Source organism: Phycodurus eques, chromosome 8, assembly GCF_024500275.1.
Source record: "Phycodurus eques isolate BA_2022a chromosome 8, UOR_Pequ_1.1, whole genome shotgun sequence".
Classification (NCBI taxonomy): Eukaryota; Metazoa; Chordata; class Actinopteri; order Syngnathiformes; family Syngnathidae; genus Phycodurus; species Phycodurus eques.
This window is the reverse complement of record NC_084532.1, coordinates 7323335-7342089: the sequence shown is the minus strand read 5'-3', so window position 1 is coordinate 7342089 and position 18755 is coordinate 7323335. Positions and strand designations below refer to the sequence as shown.

At 41.6% G+C, this 18755-nt stretch overlaps 1 protein-coding gene across 1 annotated transcript in view; it reads right to left on the bottom strand.

The window, feature by feature from the left end:
• Window positions 1-1123: 1123 nt before the first annotated feature.
• LOC133406013 (ephrin type-B receptor 1-like) overlaps window positions 1124-18755 on the bottom strand; it is a 100304-nt gene continuing 82672 nt past the window's right edge. The window contains exons 15-20 of the mRNA XM_061683199.1: window positions 16528-16595; window positions 15910-16057; window positions 12991-13140; window positions 4810-5006; window positions 4562-4720; window positions 1124-3312 (exon numbers count right to left, since the gene is read on the bottom strand). Of these exons, the coding sequence (XP_061539183.1) occupies window positions 3201-3312; window positions 4562-4720; window positions 4810-5006; window positions 12991-13140; window positions 15910-16057; window positions 16528-16595 (834 nt within the window). The 3' untranslated portion in view covers window positions 1124-3200. The remainder of the gene's footprint in view (window positions 3313-4561; window positions 4721-4809; window positions 5007-12990; window positions 13141-15909; window positions 16058-16527; window positions 16596-18755) is intronic.

The window sequence follows — 18755 nt, the reverse complement described above, 5'->3', positions numbered from 1 at the left end:
TTGGGTTGAGACTCAAGATTGATGGTGTCTGACTTTTTCATTTTCATTCAATTATGTTGTTAGGACAAAAAGTGGTTGTTTCGCTGACCGGGATATCACCGATGGGCCGGCACTTCCACAAGATGAAGCAGCAAATGAAACAGACAGGGCTGGGGAGGTGGCAGTCTATTGAGTACGGAAAAAAACAACATTTCAGCCACTTGAAAGCCGACACACGATGGGTTTCATCGTGGTCTCTAAACCAATTAGAGATAGTGAAGAGTGGGGAGCGCGCCTCTGATTGGCCGTGTGTACGCGTGTGCGTGTGAAATGTGTGGGCGCTAGCGTACACGAAGCTAAGTTTTCTGACCGCAAGCCGGCAGATGCAGTTACAGAAAATTGAGCGGCATAAATGGAATTAGTCCCAAAGGCTAATGGCACCGCGACGATGTGGGAACATTTTGGATTCAAGTCAGATGAACGCGGCCATCCCGCTAACACCGACGAGCTGCTATGTCGAATTTGTATCAAGTCGAAGTCGAAGTCAAAGTCAAAGACAGCACAACTTAACTCATTCACTGCCAGTCCTCCATGTTAACATGGATATTTGAATTCAACAGCTGTCAGTGGCAATTTAAAACCTCAAAGTGACGAAATCAATTTCAAGCAGAACCATCCCACCCAATTCCTTCAGCTGGGAACAAAAAACATGGTGGGGCATTTTCCATTTCCTGTTCAGCTTGCAATTGTCTCAAGTGTAAAATGATCTCATGGTCTTACTCTGTTCCTTTTGTCTTTGTTTATAGTTTTAGTTTTTGGAGGTTATTAACTACTCCATGAGTTATGGTCCAAAAGAGCATCATCATCTATTTCAGCTAACGCTGGGCGAGAGGCGGGGTACACCCTGAACTGGTCGCCAGCCAATTCTAGTATAACATACAAGCCATCATTCACACTCACATTCACACCTATTGGGCAATTTAGTCTTCAAGTAACCTATCATGCATGTTTTTGGAACGTGGGAGGAAACTGGTGTACCTGGAGAAAACCTACGCAGGCACGGGGACAACATGCAAAACTCCACACAGGTGGAGCCGGATTTGAACCCGGGCCCTTAGAACTATGAGGCAGATGTGCTAACCAGTCATCCACCGTGCTTGATTTTTATGGACTCTGGAATTCTTAAAACTGAGTTATTAATATCCAATACCTCTGGATAGTGTAAGCATTACCAATTTAGGGTCACATTTACACTTGAACAAAACTCACACACCCGTATTCCTGAGATATTGTTGCTTCTGTTGCAGCAACAATCTTGCAGTTGTTTATTTCCACTAACACAGTGACGTGAGTTCTTTGAAAGCTAATCATTTAAAGTGAGAAACAGGCAAGTCACACTGAACGACAGGATTCACATATTTGTTAGCTTATTATCTCAATTTGTTAGTAAACCTTTGAACCAATGTAGAAAGTGTTTCCCCAGCGGTGACGAACTGCTGACACTGTATATATCAATGAATTCCAGACTTAACTTTTTAATATTCTAAGGTTGCCCGGCAACACATGCAGATATGGTCACACCAGTGGAGCCATTTTTGACTTAAAAGTGGAAAATGTAGTGATTCAAATATTTGCAAACATTATCAGGAAAAGACTGAAAGCTGTGAGGAGCAGTGGCGCTAGACAAAATGCAGATTTCAGTCATCCACAAACAAAACGTATTCAAAACTAACGACTTAACACTCCTTCCAGAGAGAATGCAAGCAAATAGAAGTTGGTCTCCCCTTTGCAGCTATCACAGCAGTTCTACAGTATGTCTGTATGGACCTTGGTTTTGTGCATTAGGGTAGAGGCAGCTGCACTAGAAAAGGGTCATGTTGGAAGTTGAAAGCACACAATTGTCTTGGTAGGATGGAAGGTGTCAGAATTTTGGTATTGTTTTAGGTTTGCCTGTCAATGGTTGCTTTCCAAAATAAGACTACAGGCAGATCACCTTATGTGATTTCTCATGTTAATCCTCATGACTGTCACAACTGACCCATCGACAATGTCCTATCGACAATGTCCCATCGGGTGACCTGTGAGTAAAAAACAGATTGATGCAAAGGTTTCGCCCTGCCTGGTGCAAAATGATCATCACCCTTTGGATGTCATCCATACAAGTATGAAATAAATTTGATTTGTGCATGTGACCTTTGATGGGTTCAGCTGAGAAAATAATGGTTGACCTCCTGTCAATGTTGAAGCTAAATCACAAGATTATCTTGTATGTCTTTTTACGACCCACTGCAGTTCGTGCACAACAGGAACATTTCGGTTGATGTCTGTTGATGTTGTGTTCTTGTTTCCTATCAATTGTGGTATTACCTTGTAGTATTGCATTTTACTTTAATTTTCCCATAGTGGGCTTCAGAGAGTATTTTTGCTGATTTTTAACAACAGTCATATTAAGTACTCAAATTTCAAATTTTTGCAAAGCCTCTGCATGGAAGAGGTGATCTACTCATTGGATTACTGAATGTATACCAAGAAAACTATACAACCTGTTTGTGCACCAGACTGCGAATTTGTTTCATCAAAGAGTGAAAAGCTAATCGTGAAGAATACTAATCACAATCACAGTCATCAAACAAATGAGCAAATAGCAAAAAGAAACACCCCATATCATAATATGTACAGACTCTTCAATATGAAGATAAAATTGTCACAGTCTCACTTAACCATGGGTTCTCCTGCATTCAAGTAGTGGCAGTTGACAGTCTTGTTTTTTAATATACTCTATATATTTTTACACAAGAACCACTTACTGGGCTTTTTGGACAGTTTTCAACATTTTTCCCCTCCCAGTATGTTCATATAATGGCTGCTTAAGGTGGAGCGTTAGACCGCACTGTCCTTGAATCCAACTGCCAAGTTGGTAAAGACTGGATGGATGGATGGATGGATGGATGGAAATGGGCTTTTATGATTGTAGTTCCTTCAGGTCAGAGCAGATCAGGTGTTGTACAGAACAGATACGTGCCACTTTTTCACCGCTTAGAGAGCATGCTGACCTTGCATTGGCTCTTGCAAATGTGCATTTTATAACTTCCACAAGGCATTAAATTGAAATTGATCTCGGAAGCTAAATAGAGGAGGAAAGGGGTGGACACGTGTGTGTAAAAGTAGAGCACACCCTCCTTGCCTGAATACTTTAAAAGCAACCATTATGAATGTGGCAACTAAACAGATTCAGTAGGAGACTGGTCATCGATGTGGTGCCTCATTGACTGAACACTTGTAAGGATTTTCTTCTGGTGTCCGGCTAGAGATACGCCGATCCTCTGGAGGTCTCTGACAAAACACAGAATAAAACAAACATTGTCAAGCTGAGAAATATATGGCCATCATTAAAAAACAAACTTATTTTATCTTCTTTCTACATTAGCTTTGGCAAATACATCCATCAATTTTCTGTACTGCTTATGTTGCTGGGAGCTGGAGCCTATCCTGGATGAATGAGGCCAAAAGGCATGCTGGACTGTTTGCAAATCAATCAATCAATCAATCATTCATTCAATCAATCGTTCAAAGGGCATTTAGCGATAGACAACCATTCACACTGAAATTCTCACAGTGAACCCCCCGCTGCCTGCACAAAAGTCAGGCGAGTGGCCCACAAATGCAATTTTAGCAAATAATAAAAAAAGTAATGCGCTAGCATTATTAGCCTCCAGTGCACTTGCTAATTACGCCCCCCCCCCCGACCTCTATATCAGATAAAAGCAATACAGTATGTACTTCAATGGAGTTACTAACTCAAGCTGCATGTTAAAATTTCATAAAAACAACAATATCAATTACATCAATTACATGACAAGCACAGTCAACACAATCATAAAGGGCTTAGTGGACCATTTGGAAGCGGGGTTGCCAGTTTTGTTTACTTGTACATTGTAGCCGACATACCGTGATATGGTCAACACACAAATCAAATGTCACTCTAAGAGGAGAAAAATAGTAATACACGTTTGTCGGAAACCTTACGTGGTTAGGTGGGGGTCATGAAGGTAGGAGAAGAGAGCAAAGGTAAGGGAGGGGGGAACCTGATGGATGATTTTGACTTGAAATTATGAATACTAATACTGCTAGTACTACATATTTTTCCACTTTTGAAATTTGAATATGAATGAGTTGAACTGTACGATTGTCTCCCATTCCAGTTCCAAAATATTCCTAGAATCAGCAATACAGTAAATAACTGCATACAGAAGCTGAATTAAAACACATGAAATATGAGCAGCAGTTAGTAATAGCGCCGCTGGAACCCAAACGAATAATCATTATTTTGAAAATAGAGCCATTCATCTCGTGTGAATGGCAGTTTGCAACATGATAACAAAAGGGAGCAGGATTGGATGCTTTTAGGCAGCCTGGGGGAAGGCTCTGAACGGCAGACAGATGCACACATGGACCAGCCAGCAGCCTCCCTGCCAAATCTCCAGCTAACGAGACGCACACTTGGCATGGGAACAATGTGAGATGAATGCAGAGAGAGGCAGACAGAGCAGAAAAGGAAAAACGCTGAAAAGAGAAGACCTACTCTGCAGTGATTTGAGTGACGAGTGGCAAGGAGGTGAAGCCTGATCCCAGGAAGGAGTCTCTGTACTGGGTCATCTTAAGTGCAGCCAGCCAGTCCTCCACAGAGCTCAACCGGCTCAGATCTGGAGCACCACGATCTAACAACGGATGATGGGAAGGACTGGCAGAGGAGAGATGTGAAGGTATAAGAAAAGACACATTTTTAAAGCCATTGGAACTGTTTCATACTTCCTTTGAATTTCTTCTCACCCTGGCGCAACATTGTTAGTGCCGGCTTTCAGGGATGCAGGGTTGCGTATCATCTTGTCCAACATGTTGACAACATCAGGGAACTTTGGACGAGCGTTCCTGTCTTTTTGCCAGCAGTCCAGCATCAGCTGGTGTAGAACTGTTGGACAGTCCATGGGAGCTGGCAGCCGGAAGTCCTGCTCAATGGCGTTGATCACCTGGGACATGGGGAAAATTAGACAGTACTTTAAATTATGGGCAGCACAGTGGTGTGTGAATGCCTGTTTGTCATTATGTATGTGCACATGCGCACTGAAAATATTAAAAGCGCACCATATTCAAATGTGTCAGTGTGCATTTGCATACTAATCATTTGGCATTTTTTTGGGGGGGGGGGGCAGAGAGGTAGACAGGGCTGTGGTAGTGTTGTCATTCGCAAACGACTTGTTCAAACAAATAGTTTCAGTGAAAGTACTGAAAGGAATCAATTCATGAACTGATATGTTCCTTTTTCAGTTCAATGAAGCGCAGCCGTGAGCATGTGTCCCTGCAAACCGACAAGGTGGCTGGCTTCGTGGGCTACGGCTGGCTCCAACGGTCATAAAAATGTCTTGGAACTGGTCAATGGTGCAAAAACGATCAGGGACCGCTGCCCTATAGAAATGTGCCAAATCACACACACACATATATATACATACACACACAGCATATACCCAGCTCAAATTATTCTTTAGCATTTTAGACAAAAGTTAAAACACCAATGGACCTCTAGGTGGCATTCAAGGATTGGCCACTGACATAACTTGAGGTCAAATCAACATTACAACTGACAGAAAGAATGGGTGCTAACTTACTGTAATTAAATTACTTTATTGCAATTACATTATTTTACTACATACTGTTAATGACATGCTTACTCTAACTTTCTCACTGTACCAGCTATATGGATGGGTGCTGTCCAGAGTTTGAGTCCATTTGACACTTGTCTTACAGCCCCCCACCCCACGCTGCGTTGCTTGAACGCGGCATGCTCCTCGTGTACATTCTTCAGGTGCTCGATCAAATTTGTGTTGAAGCATTTAGATGACGTTCCCAACGACATACTTCAGTTGTGCACAGACTGCAACTAACTTGGTGTTGTCTGAGACACCACAAAATAGTCCCACACCGACGACCTGTTTTTTCACCGACAAGATTGAAAAAACTTTATTGGCCGTCAGAGAGTTACAGTACTGCGCAACAAGACACTTGACAAGGCTAAAAATAAACTAGCTTTTGGATTCATACGCGATGAAGACGCGGAGTTAAATGTCTTGTGTGGAGCCGATCGTTGACGTCATTGATCGGATCGGCGACTTATGACATGAAAGCCGATCACCATAAAATGCTAATTATCGGCCGATACCGATAACGCCGATCAGATCGGTGTAAAGTCTAATATACACACACACATATACACATGGAGTGGGTACGGAAATTATTCAGACCCCATTACATTTTTCACTCTTTTGTTATATTGCAGCCATTTGCTAAAATTATTTAAGTTAGTTTTTTTCGTCATTAATGTACACACAGCACCCCATATTGACAGAAAAAAACGGAATTGTTGAAATTTTTGCAGATTTATTGAAAAACAAAAACTGAAATATCACACAGCCATAAATATTCAGACCCTTTGCTGTGACACTCATATTTAACTCGGGTCTCCATTTCTGTCCATTTCTTTTGATCTTCCTGGAGATTGTTTTACACCTTCATTGGAGTCCAGCTGTGTTTGATTATACTGATTGGACTTGATTAAGAAAGCCACACCCCTTTCTATATAAGACCTTACAGCTCATAGTGCATGTTAGAGCCAATGAGAGTCATGACGTCAAAGGAACTGCCTGAAGAACTCAATAGACAGAATTGTGGCAAAGCACAGATCTGGCCAAGGTTACAAAAAACATTTCTGGTGCACTTAAGCTTCCTAAGAGCACAGTGGCCTCGATAATCCTTAAATGGAAGACGTTTGGGACGACCGGAAGTCTTCCTAGAGCTGGCCGTCCGGCCAAACTGAGCAATCTGGGTATAAGAGCCTTGGTGAGAGAGGTAAAGAAGAACCTGAAGATCACTGATGGCTGAGCTCCAGAGATGCGGTCGGGAGATGGGAGAAAGTTCTAGAAAGTCAACCATCAGTGCAGCCCTCCACCAGTCGGTGCCTTTATGGCAGAGTAGCTCGACGGAAGCCTGTCCTCAGTGCAAGACACCTGAAATCCCAAATGGAGTTTGCTAAAAAAACACCCGAAGGATTCCAAGATGGTGAGAAATAAGATTCTCAGGTCTGATGAGACAAAGATAGATATTGTTGGCCTTAATTCTAAGTGGCAAGTGTGGAGAAAACCAGGCACTGCTCATCACCTGTCCAATACAGTCCCAACAGTGAAGCATGCATGGTGGTGGCAAAAACATGCTGTGGGGGTGTTTTCCAGCTGCAGGGACAGGACGACTGGTTGCAATTATAGGAAAGATGAATGAGACAAGTACAGGGATATCCTGGACGAAAACCTTCTCTTCTCCAGAGTGCTCAGGACCTCAGACTGGGCCGAAGGTTCACCTTCCAACAAGACCCTAAGAACACAGCTAAAATAACAAAGGAGTGGCTTCAGAACAACTCCATGACTGTTCTTGAATGGCCCAGCCAGAGCTCTGACTTAAACCCAATTGAGCACCTCTGGAGAGACCTGAAAATGGCGGCTCCCAAACGTTCACTTCCAACCTGACAGAACTGTAGAGGATCTGCAAGGAGGAATGGCAGATGATCCCCAAATCCAGGTATGAAAAACTTGTTGCATCATTCCGAAAAAGACTCTAAGACGCTGTATTAGCTCAAAAGGGTGCTTCTACTAAATACTGAGCAAAGGGTCTGAATACTTATGGCTGTGTGATATTTCAGTTTTTCTTTTTTAATAAATCTGCAAAGATTTACCAGTCGATCTATGTTCCTACCCTCACCTATGGTCACGAGCTGTGGGTCGTGACCGAAAGAACAAGATCCCAGATACAAGCGGCCGAAATGAGTTTCCTCCGCAGGGTGTCCGGGCTCTCCCTTAGAGATAGGGTGAGAAGCTCGGTCATCCGGGAGGATCTCAGAGCTAGAGCCACTGCTCCTCCATATTGAGAGGAGCCAGTTGAGGTGGCTGGGGCATCTGAATCGGATGCCTCCCGGACACCTCCCTGGTGAGGAGACCCGGGGATGACCCAGGACACGCTTGAGAGACTATATCCTTTGCCTGGCCTGAGAACGCCTCGGGATCCCCCCAGAAGAGCGAGAGGAAGTGGCTGGGGAGAGAGAAGTCTGGGCGTCCCTGCTAAAGCTACTGCCCCCGCGACCTGACCTCGGCTAAGCGGTAGATGGATTGATGGATGGATGGATGGATCCAAATATTTTTACAATTCTGTTTTTTTTCTGTCAATATGGGGTGATGTGTGTAGATTAATGAGGAAAAAATGAACTTAAATGATTTTAGCAAATGGCTGCAATATAACAAGGAGTGAAACATTTAAGGGAGTCTGAATACTTTCCGTACACAATGTATGTATATTTTTTTAAAATTTATCACATTAGAATGACATATCTACACATTAACATTACATCACTTTAATCAACATTCTCAAAAACCATCTCTGAAGTTGGCCTGTCCATATTTTTTCTATATTTTTAAAATGTGCTGACATTATAAGTCACTAACTTATTTGAGGCGTTCTTTGTTAGGATCCCCAAATCATTACCAGGGCAAATTCCTTTCTTTCCTCCAACGTGCAGGAACATAAGAATGTTGCTAACATGAAGACCACAGTTTTTTGGGGGGAAAAAATTGTTGCTCGTATTGTCGTTAAAGTCACTAAATACAAGCCGTTGCTCGTTTGCTTGCACTGCCGACATACGTTTACCTCAAAATAAAATCTGCACATACTTTACGTTTTATGTTGACTTCATGAAGGCTGCAAGGACCAGTCAGAGATTGTGGATAGTGCGGATGTGGCCCAAGGGCCGTACGTTGGCGAAACATGCACTATGTTTTAAAAATGAGCACCAAACAACATCTGGTAGTCCTGTGAGAACTAGACCCAAATTGTTATGTTCACCCCTGTCTACATGTGCCTTGCGATTGCTTTTGAAAGTTTTGCTTGAATTTATGTTCTAAATATTGTTGACATCAGTAAGGTGTAATCAATGTGATGGTTCCCAACAATGCTTGGAAGATCCATTTATTCATGTTCTAAAAGCTCTTGTGGTCATTGGGGTCGTGGGTGAGCTGAGGCCTATCCCAGCTGACTTTGGGTGAGAGGCAGCGTAGCGTACACACTGGACTGGTTGCCAGCCAATCGAAGGCTTTGAACATGAACAATATTACATTGGTCATTCCAGTTTCTTTCCTCTCGCTTCAAATTATTGATATTTTTCTTCAGAAACTTGTATGTGTTAAGAGAATTCCATTTCCATGTAAGAACTTCATGCCTGTACCGTTTGCAATCACACAGGAAATCAAGATATTCATCTCTAAACAGCAGTTGGGCACCTGCTGTGGTCTCTGATGTTGAACATGTACTGTGGCTTTGAACAGACAAAGTCTTGATTTCATTAACAGTTTTGAAGTAGTAAAGAAGATTTGGGATTTTTTTGGGCATCAACAACAATACAACATCAGGTCTATGCGCAAAAATATTTTTTGGACTGCAGCCTCCTTGTTAAATCATTGACCTGGAAAACCTTGTTTCATCTCCGCCTACTCTGCCTCTCAGTCGAGCCTCCTTGGCAGCGTTTGCCTTTAAGCTTAGAGTTGCCTTTCATGCCTTTGAAAAAGCAGAAGCGAGAAAGCTTGAAATGATACTTGATGTTCTTTTTTTGCCCCTTGAATGTAAAATTATAAGCTAGTGTCAATGTACTTGTAAGAGCACCGCGTGGCACACCGAGGGAATGACATGCCGCTCACGACTGGAAATGCTGCAGCGCACATTTGTGCTCTGAATGAACTCTACTTGACCCTGACACATTTCTTAAGCTTTGTGCTGGAAAAAAAATCTTTCTAAGCACTGCTGTCAATCACAATAGTAAGTGTAGTGAAACATCAGGTTTGTGGATTCCTGATTAATTCATGTTGAACACCGCACCTGTGGTAGCCCTACTGAAAATTTCAATTCAGTCCCTTTGTTTTTTAAATATTTTGAGGTGTGCGGGCTGGATATAGGTGTGGCTTTCAGCATGTGTGCGAGTAATGCAGCTGTGTGTGACGTTCATGCGTACTTAATAGCCCACCAGACCCTCATTAGTTGCAGTGCTGCAACATACTTTTCCCATTATTTTACACTGTCTGTGTCATTATAAAAATGTCTCTGTCACGGCTCTACTGCACTGACTGCTTCGATTGCTCCAGGGTAGCCATTGGAGCATAAGAGGTGAGGTTGCAAGGGAACTGATCAGAGTGTGAGAAATTGATGAATTGTGAAACAATGGGGGAGCTGTGTACTTTATGTACTTCAACAAGCAAACATTTCAACAGTGGCAAGGATTTGGATGTCATATTTGGTACTGATATAATATAATAGATATATACAACCCCAATTCCAATGAAGTTGGGACGTTGTGTTAAACATAAATAAAAACAGAATATAATGATTTGCAAATCATGTTCAACCTATATTTCATTGAATACACTACAAAGACAAGATATTTTATGTTCAAACTGATAAACTTGATTGTTTTTAGCAAATAATCATTAACTTAGTATTTTATGGCTGCAACACAGTTCCAAAAAAGCTGGGACAGGGTCATGTTTACCACTGTGTTACATCACCTTTTCTTTCAACAGCATTCAATAAACGTTTGGGAACTGAGGACACTAATTGTTGAATCTTTGGAGGTGGAATTCTTTCCCATTCTTGCTTGATGTACAGCTTCAGCTGTTCAACAGTCCGGGGTCTCCGTTGTGGTATTTTACGCTTCATAACACACCACACATTTTCAATGGGAGACCGGTCTGGACTGCATGCAGGCCTGTGCAGAATGTGGTTTGGCATTGTCATGCTGAAATAAGCAGGGGCGTCCATGAAAAAGACGGATGGCAGCATGTGTCTCCAAAATCTGTATGTACCTTTCAGCATTAATGGTGCCTTCACAGATGTGTAAATTATCCATGCCATTGGCACTAACACAGCCCCATACCATCACAGATGCTGGCTTTTGAACTTTACATCCATAACAGTCCGGATGGTTCTTTTCCTCTTTGGCCCGGAGGACACGACGTGCACAATTTCCAAAAACAATTTGAAATGTGGACTCGTCGGATCACAGAACCCTTTTCCACTTTGCATCAGTCCATCTGAGATGAGCTCGGGCCTAGAGAAGCCGGCGGCGTTTCTGGGTGTTATTGATAAATGGCTTTTGCTTTGCATAGTAGAGTTTCAAGTTGCACTTACGGATGTAGTGCCGAACTGTATTTACTGACATTGGTTTTCTGAAGTGTTCCTGAGACCATGTGGCGATATCCTTTACACATTGATGTCTGTTTTTGATGCAGTGCCGCCTGAGGGATCGAAGGTTACGGGCATTCAATGTTGGTTTTCAGCCTTGCTGCTTACATGCAGTGATTTCTCCAGATGCTCTGAACTTTTTGATGATATTATGGACCGTAGATGATGAAATCCCTAAATTCCTTGCAATTGTACATTGAGGAACATTGCCCTTAAACTGCTTGACTATTTTCTCACGCACTTGTTCACAAAGAGGTGAACCTCGCCCCATCTTTGCTTGTGAATGAATGAGCAATTTAGGGAAGCTCCTTTTATACCCAATCATGACACCCACCTGTTCCCAATTAGCCTGTTTATCTGTGGGATGTGCCAAACATGCATTTGATGAGCATTCCACAACTTTCTCAGTTTTTTTTGCCACCTGTCCCAGCTTGTTTGGAATGTGTTGCAGCCATAAAATTCCAAGTTAATGATTATTTGCTAAAAACAATACAGTTTATCAGTTTGAACATTAAATATCTTGTCATTGTAGTGTATTCATTTAAATATAGGTCGAACATGATTTACAAATCATTGTGTTCTGTTTTTATTTATGTTTAACACAACGTCCCAACTTCATTGGAATTGGGGTTGTGTGTATGCATGTGTATATAATATAATATAATATATATATAATATATATGTATATAATAGTATATAATACATACATATATACATATATATATATATATATAGATATAAATATACATATATATATGTATATACATATATATATATATATATATATATACATATATACATATATATATACATATATATATGTATATATATATATATATACACACATATATATATATATATATATATATATATATATATATATATATATATATATATATATATATATATATATATATATATATCTGTTTTGTAAGAGCAAAAAACAAGATAAGAAATTATATAATATAAAGGGTGCAAGTCATGAAAATTACAATAAAACATGAAAACTAGCTTTGCACTTTGGTTGAGAATACATAACATAGTCCTGGAGCGAATGTATACAGTGATGTAGGGATATATTGTAAACAGAATGAGATACTTCCATATGGACAGTAACTGATGTAAATAATCAAAATATTGTAAACGGAATGAGCTTGATTGGTTATTGGAAATTGTAGTGAGGTAAATGAGCTACCATCTCAGGAGCAGGAGTTATTGCTGGTTACATCTTGGAATTGTCAATTAAAAGTTTCATATATTTGAAAAATGTCTTACATTCTGTTGTACACGGGCATGATAATACAATATGTCGACAGTAGCATAAAAAGCAGTATTGGTCATTAATGTGAATGCTTGTGTCTTATCATTGTTGAGTATTAGGGCAAAAAAGTGTAGACACAGTTTAACAATTTGTCGAAACAGGGAAAAAACCAAAACCAAAACAGATGACTGTAACACCTGGAGAGCAATGTTCCAGCGCCTTCTGTTAAAAGTTATATGTTATTTAAATTGATGTCCTGGTTTGTGTGTGTTTACCAGACAAGTAGACTGCTGTGTGACACTGCAGAGAAAAAACAAAAACAAGCACACCCACAATCCACACACTGAGTGCAAATCAACAGTGATGTGAAGCCACCAGTAGGAGTGAGAACGCACAACCTCAGACTTACAGTCACGCATGTTACTTACATCTTGGTTACTCATATCCCAGTAAGGCCTTTCGCCGTATGACATGACCTCCCAGGTGACGATCCCATAACTCCAAACATCTGAGGCTGATGTGAACTTCCTATAGGCGATTGCCTCTGGGGCTGTCCACCGCACTGGGATTTTACCACCCTGACAGAGAGAGAAGGCAGCATATTGTGACAACTGCATGTGGTTCCACCCATTTAACTGTGATCTGTTGTGTCGATCAGTGGTCCTTGGTGTAATTGCAAGGGGTCCGTGAAAATAAAATATCTTTTTAAAACGATCCTATGACATTTATAAAATAGGATTATTTTACTCAAATGTGACTGACGTTCCATCCATCCATCCATCCATCCATTTTCTGAGCCGCTTCTCCTCACTAGGGTCGCGGGGGTGCTGGAGCCTATCCCAGCTGTCATCGGGTAGGAGGCGGGGTACACCCTGAACTGGTTGCCAGCCAATCGCAGGGCACATAGGAACAAACAACCATTCACACTCACAGTCATGCCTACGGGCAATTTAGAGTCTCCAATTCATGCATGTTTTGGGATGTGGGAGGAAACCGGAGCGCCCGGAAAAAACCCACGCAGGGACGGGGAGAACATGCAAACTCCACACAGGCGGGGCTGGGGATTGAACCCGGGTCCTCAGAACTGTGAGGCTGACGCTCTAACCAGTCGGCCACCGTGCCACCCCTGACTGACGTTCATTTACTTAAATTACAGAGGGGACTTTATGATATCCACTGAGATTTTAAACTTTTTTGTTTTTGTTGTTTTGTTTTCTCCGGGAACTCCGGTTTCCTCCCACATCCCAAAAACATGCGTGGTAGGTTGATTGAAGACTCTAAATTTCCGGCCGGTGTGAATGTGAGTGCGAATGGTTGTTTGTTTCTGTGTGCCCTGCGATTGGCCCGGCGACCGGTTCAGGGTGTTCCCCGCCTCTCGCCCGAAGATAGCTGGGATAGGCTCCAGCACGCCCGCGACCCTAGTGACGATAAGCGGCCCAGAAAATGGATGGATGTTACACATGTCCAGAGGCTACTGCATACAAATTCAGTTGTTACATATTTCGGCAATGTACTGCATAAAAATTCTGCATTTCTGAAATCTACTGCATAACAATTCTGTTTTCTAACATATTTCTGAAAGCTACTGAATAAATATACCGTTTAGTTACATGTTTGGAAGATGATGCATAACAATTCCACTTTGTTATATTTTCTGGAAACACTACATAAATATAATGCTGTTCTGTTATGCGAAGAAGCTACTGGACAAATATGCTTTTTTGTTTTGCAAGTTACAACTGAAATTTCACCTTTTACTCAAAGAGTAATTAAAGGCCATAATGTAATTTAAATTAAGTTTCTATCAAATTCCACACATATCGGGTGGTTTGAGGGCGGGGGTAGGTGTCCTCAGGGTCGATCAAAAATTTGCAGGACTCCAAAAAGGTGGCGAACCCCTGGTGTAGATAATTTGTGCTTATGTAGTCACTACAGTTGCGGTCAAATAAATTGTTGAACTGTATTTGACTGTATTCATCCATTAATTTGTTGTACTTCGAATCTACATTAGGGTAATAGGTGAGCTGGAGCATCTCCCAGCTGACTGGGACTGGGGACGAGGGGCGGGGTACACCCTGGACTGATCGTCAGTCAATCGCATGGCACGTACAGTATAAACAAAGAGTCACACCAACTTTAACACTTGGACAACTTAGAGTTTTCCATTAACCTAACATGCATGCTTTTGGAATGTGGGAGGAAGCCAGAGTATCCGGAGAAAAACCACACAAGCACAGGGAGAACATACAAACTCCAGGAAAGAGGGAACCCGAATTCAACGCCCCCAGATTTTAGATTTCTGAGGTGGATATGATAACCACAAAACCATCACGCCACCCTATTTCATCTATTTTGAAAAAATAAGTAGCTTAAGTACAGTTGAAAAGCCATTAAATGTCACAAGATGACATTATGGGGTACTTAGCATCTATGTGTGTGACAGTATCATATTAACATTCTGCTGAGCGAGATTTGGTCAGTCCCTTAAATTTGGTTTTGCCAACGGATTCTGTAATGTAAATCTGTACTGGATTTCATAGCCCACGTTAAAAATTAAGCAGCTTGTTTAGCTTTTATGTCCAACAATGTATCAAATTGTGTTTAATTAAGAGTGTAAGCAATTAAGTAGGGTGGGGTGCCTCGGGTGATGGTGGTTTTTTTTTTTTTTTTGGAACCTGATGGTTGGGGGTTCAAGCCTCAGCTCCCCCGTGACCATGTCCAAGTATCCTTCAGCAAAATATCCATCAATGCACTTTCCGTAGAGCTTATCCTGTTTTGGTCACGGGAGTGTTGGCACCCCTCCCAGCTGACTTCAGGCAAAAGGCAGACTACACCCTGGACTGGTTGTCAGTCAATCACAGGGCACATACAGACAAACAACCAATCACACTCGCATTCACACCGTCGCACTGCTGCCTGCACTTAGCAGGGCAAGATATTGAACCTCCAATTGTTCCTGGTGCCGCCTCATCAGTTCATGAATGACCTGTTACTTTCTTAATATGACAATATATTCTACTGGGTGAATGGGGTGGTGGTGAAGGTAGAGAAGCGCTATACAGTTGAAGCCCATTTATCATTTAACTCCAAACCACTTTCAAATTGCTCATGTCACTTTTTCTCAGTCATGTTAGTTATCTCTTGTATGGGAATTAGCTACAAAATATTCTTGGCAGTCAAGATTCGTCACTGTTGTTGTGACAGTTTGTCATTATCATTATTATCTAAAACTTGTTACATGAGCTTCAGTGACATTTCAAGGATGGTGGGCAACACAAAGCACATCATTCAATCATGAATGTAGACTGTGAGTGAGCCTGAGCGTGTGTGTGTGTCTTAGTGCTTACCAGTGAGCTAGTGTAAGTGGGATCAGAAGTATCTTCCTCCAGGTAACGAGACAAGCCAAAGTCAGACACCTTACACACCAAGTTACTGTTAACCAGGATGTTCCGAGCAGCCAGGTCTCTGTGAACGTAACTCATCTCTGCCAGGTACCTGCAACAGAAATGATTGATCATGTGCACGTGTATTATCTCGTGTCAGCTACTTGGGCCACTGTAAAGCTGTAATGAGATTTGGTGTCTCTGCGTTTCCGTGTTATCCTTGCCTGAAATAGGACTGGGATTTAAGGCTTATGAACATGTACATGTCGTGTTTTTATCCAAGCAGGCAGCCTTTGTGTCTGACTGGAGTGTCGGGGATTACAAGGCAGTCGTACTGATGTTTGTGTTTTTGTACATACACAGCACGTTGGAGCGGCTTATCTGAGGCCGTTGTTGAATGGTTGAGCACTACAAATTACCACAATGTATCTACGAAATCTCATCTAGATGGAATTGCTTTGGTTCCATATAAATCTAATTTCACATAATTACCAAACCATCCAAAGAAATCCCTCTTTCTTAAGATTGATGATGAATGGATTTCTAGAGCAGAAATCTGTGTGTGCGTGTGTGTGTGGATACCTCATTCCAGATGTTATGCCTCTCAGCATACCAACCAGTTGGATCACTGGGAACTGCCCGTCATTTTGCTGGAAGATCATTAGCAAGACAGGAGTATTTTTGTTGTGTATTATCAGACCTTTTCACATAGCAACAGGTCTATCAGGTGAAAACATGCCAGTATGACATTTATCATAGCCAACAAATGCATTTACTCAAAGGTGAGCTGGTTGGTAATAAAATAAATTCCAATGATCTGCAGACTGATGGAAAATACACAGGTGAAAATAATTCCAACAAAACAAAAATCACAATAATTAAATGTAATATAAAACGAATGTCTTGCCCAGTCGTGATACTTTTTTTTTTTTTTTTTTAACCAGTCCTGTTAACCAGCTGCATGGTTGCAAATGTGGGTAGGACTAAATGGAACAATAGTTCAGGTCAAATGGTTCAGGTACTACCTGGAGGAAAGGAGTTATTTGGGTGACCGACTGGTTAGCACATCTGCCTCACAGTTCTGAGGACCGGGTTTCAAATCCCGGGCCCACCTGTGTGGAGTTTGCATGTTCTCCCCGTGCCTGCGTGGGTTTACTCCGGGTACTCCGGTTTCCTCCCACATCCCAAAAACATGCAGGGTAGGTTAATTGCAGACTCTAAATTGTCCGTAGGTGTGAATGTGAGTGCAAATGGTCGTTTGTTTATTTGTACCCTGCAATTGGCTGGTGACCAGTTCAGGGTGTACCCAGCCTATCGCCCAGAGTCAGCTGGGAAAGGCTCCAGCATGTCTGCGACCGAGGTACAAAGCGGTACAGAAAATGGATGGATTTATGGATGGTTGTTCTCATAAGCATTTTGCTGAATATCAAAATTGAATAATGAACCTGAACTAACCCTAACCTGTCTTTGTCATGCATTTTGTTGTAATCATTCATGTCTGCTTCATTTTTTTTCTGACGTTTGTCACTGGAGAGGTTTGCAAAATCTAGGATTTTCTCCAAAATACAGTGCCTAACGTTTGTTAGATAGACTACACACAGTTTACAGTATATTGATTTTCTTCCCTCCAAAATGGCCATATAACCTGCACCACCAGTGATCTTGAATCTTGATCACTGTGTGCCTTTATGTGTACTGTATTCAGTGTATGTGAGACTGAGTGTGTGTGTTCAAGTGTGTGTGCATGCGTATGTTTATGTGAATGTGTCAGCAGAAGATTCCTGAGTGAAAAGAGGTCATACTGTGAGAGCAGAGCATCAAATAGTTTCTCTTTCTGTTTTTATCAATCCATAAAGAAGAGGCTGGTCTCAAACGGACGAAGTGATGGACAGATGGCGTGCTGGCAGGACAGGGAGGAAAGAGCACAAGAAGAGAAAGTGTAGTGGGGGAAAAAAAAGCATTCGGTTGTTTCTGTCTTTTGTCTTTTTCTGGAAAAGCTGCTGAGCCCTTCCCTGCCCATCTGTTTCGCAACGGGGGTATATTTCTTTGTGTCCGAGTATATTTCACCAGGAAAATAAATAAATGAATAACCCAACCAATTGTTTTCTGAAATCATCCTATCACACAGACCTTTTTTTATGAATACCTGGTATGAAATACAAATTAAAGCGCCTTGCAATAGAGTGAATACATAACTAATGACTAGCAGGATTCCAACGGAATCTGCAATTGCCACAGAAATACAATTAAATAGTTTTTTTAGTCACTTACATTGGCCTCAAGTTGTCATTAGTCATAGCTGATAATAACCATCCATCCATTTTCTACTTTGTTTAGGTAGGCTTAGATAGCCAGCTAACTGCGGGCAGGAGGTGGGGTACACTCCGAACTGGTTGACAGCCAATCGCAGGGCACATATAAACAAACAACCATTCGCACACACATTCACACCTACGGACAACTTAGTCTTCAATTAACCTAGCCTGCATGTTATTGGGATGTGGGAGGAAACCGGAGTACCTGGAAGAAACCTACGCAGCCACGGGGAGAACATACAAACTCCACACAGGCGAGGTCGGATTTGAACCTGGGTCCTCAGAACTGTGAGTCGGATTTGCTAACCTGTCACCACCGTGCCGCAGATAATAACCACTATATTATATTACAATAAATGTACAAGTTTGATGAAAATTGTTGTTATATACAGTATATAATGTACATTATATTATTATATTAGATTGAGCATCTGCCAAGGACTTATCTGTATATTAGGGATGTGACAATATTCATGTTCTCACGATATTGCACAA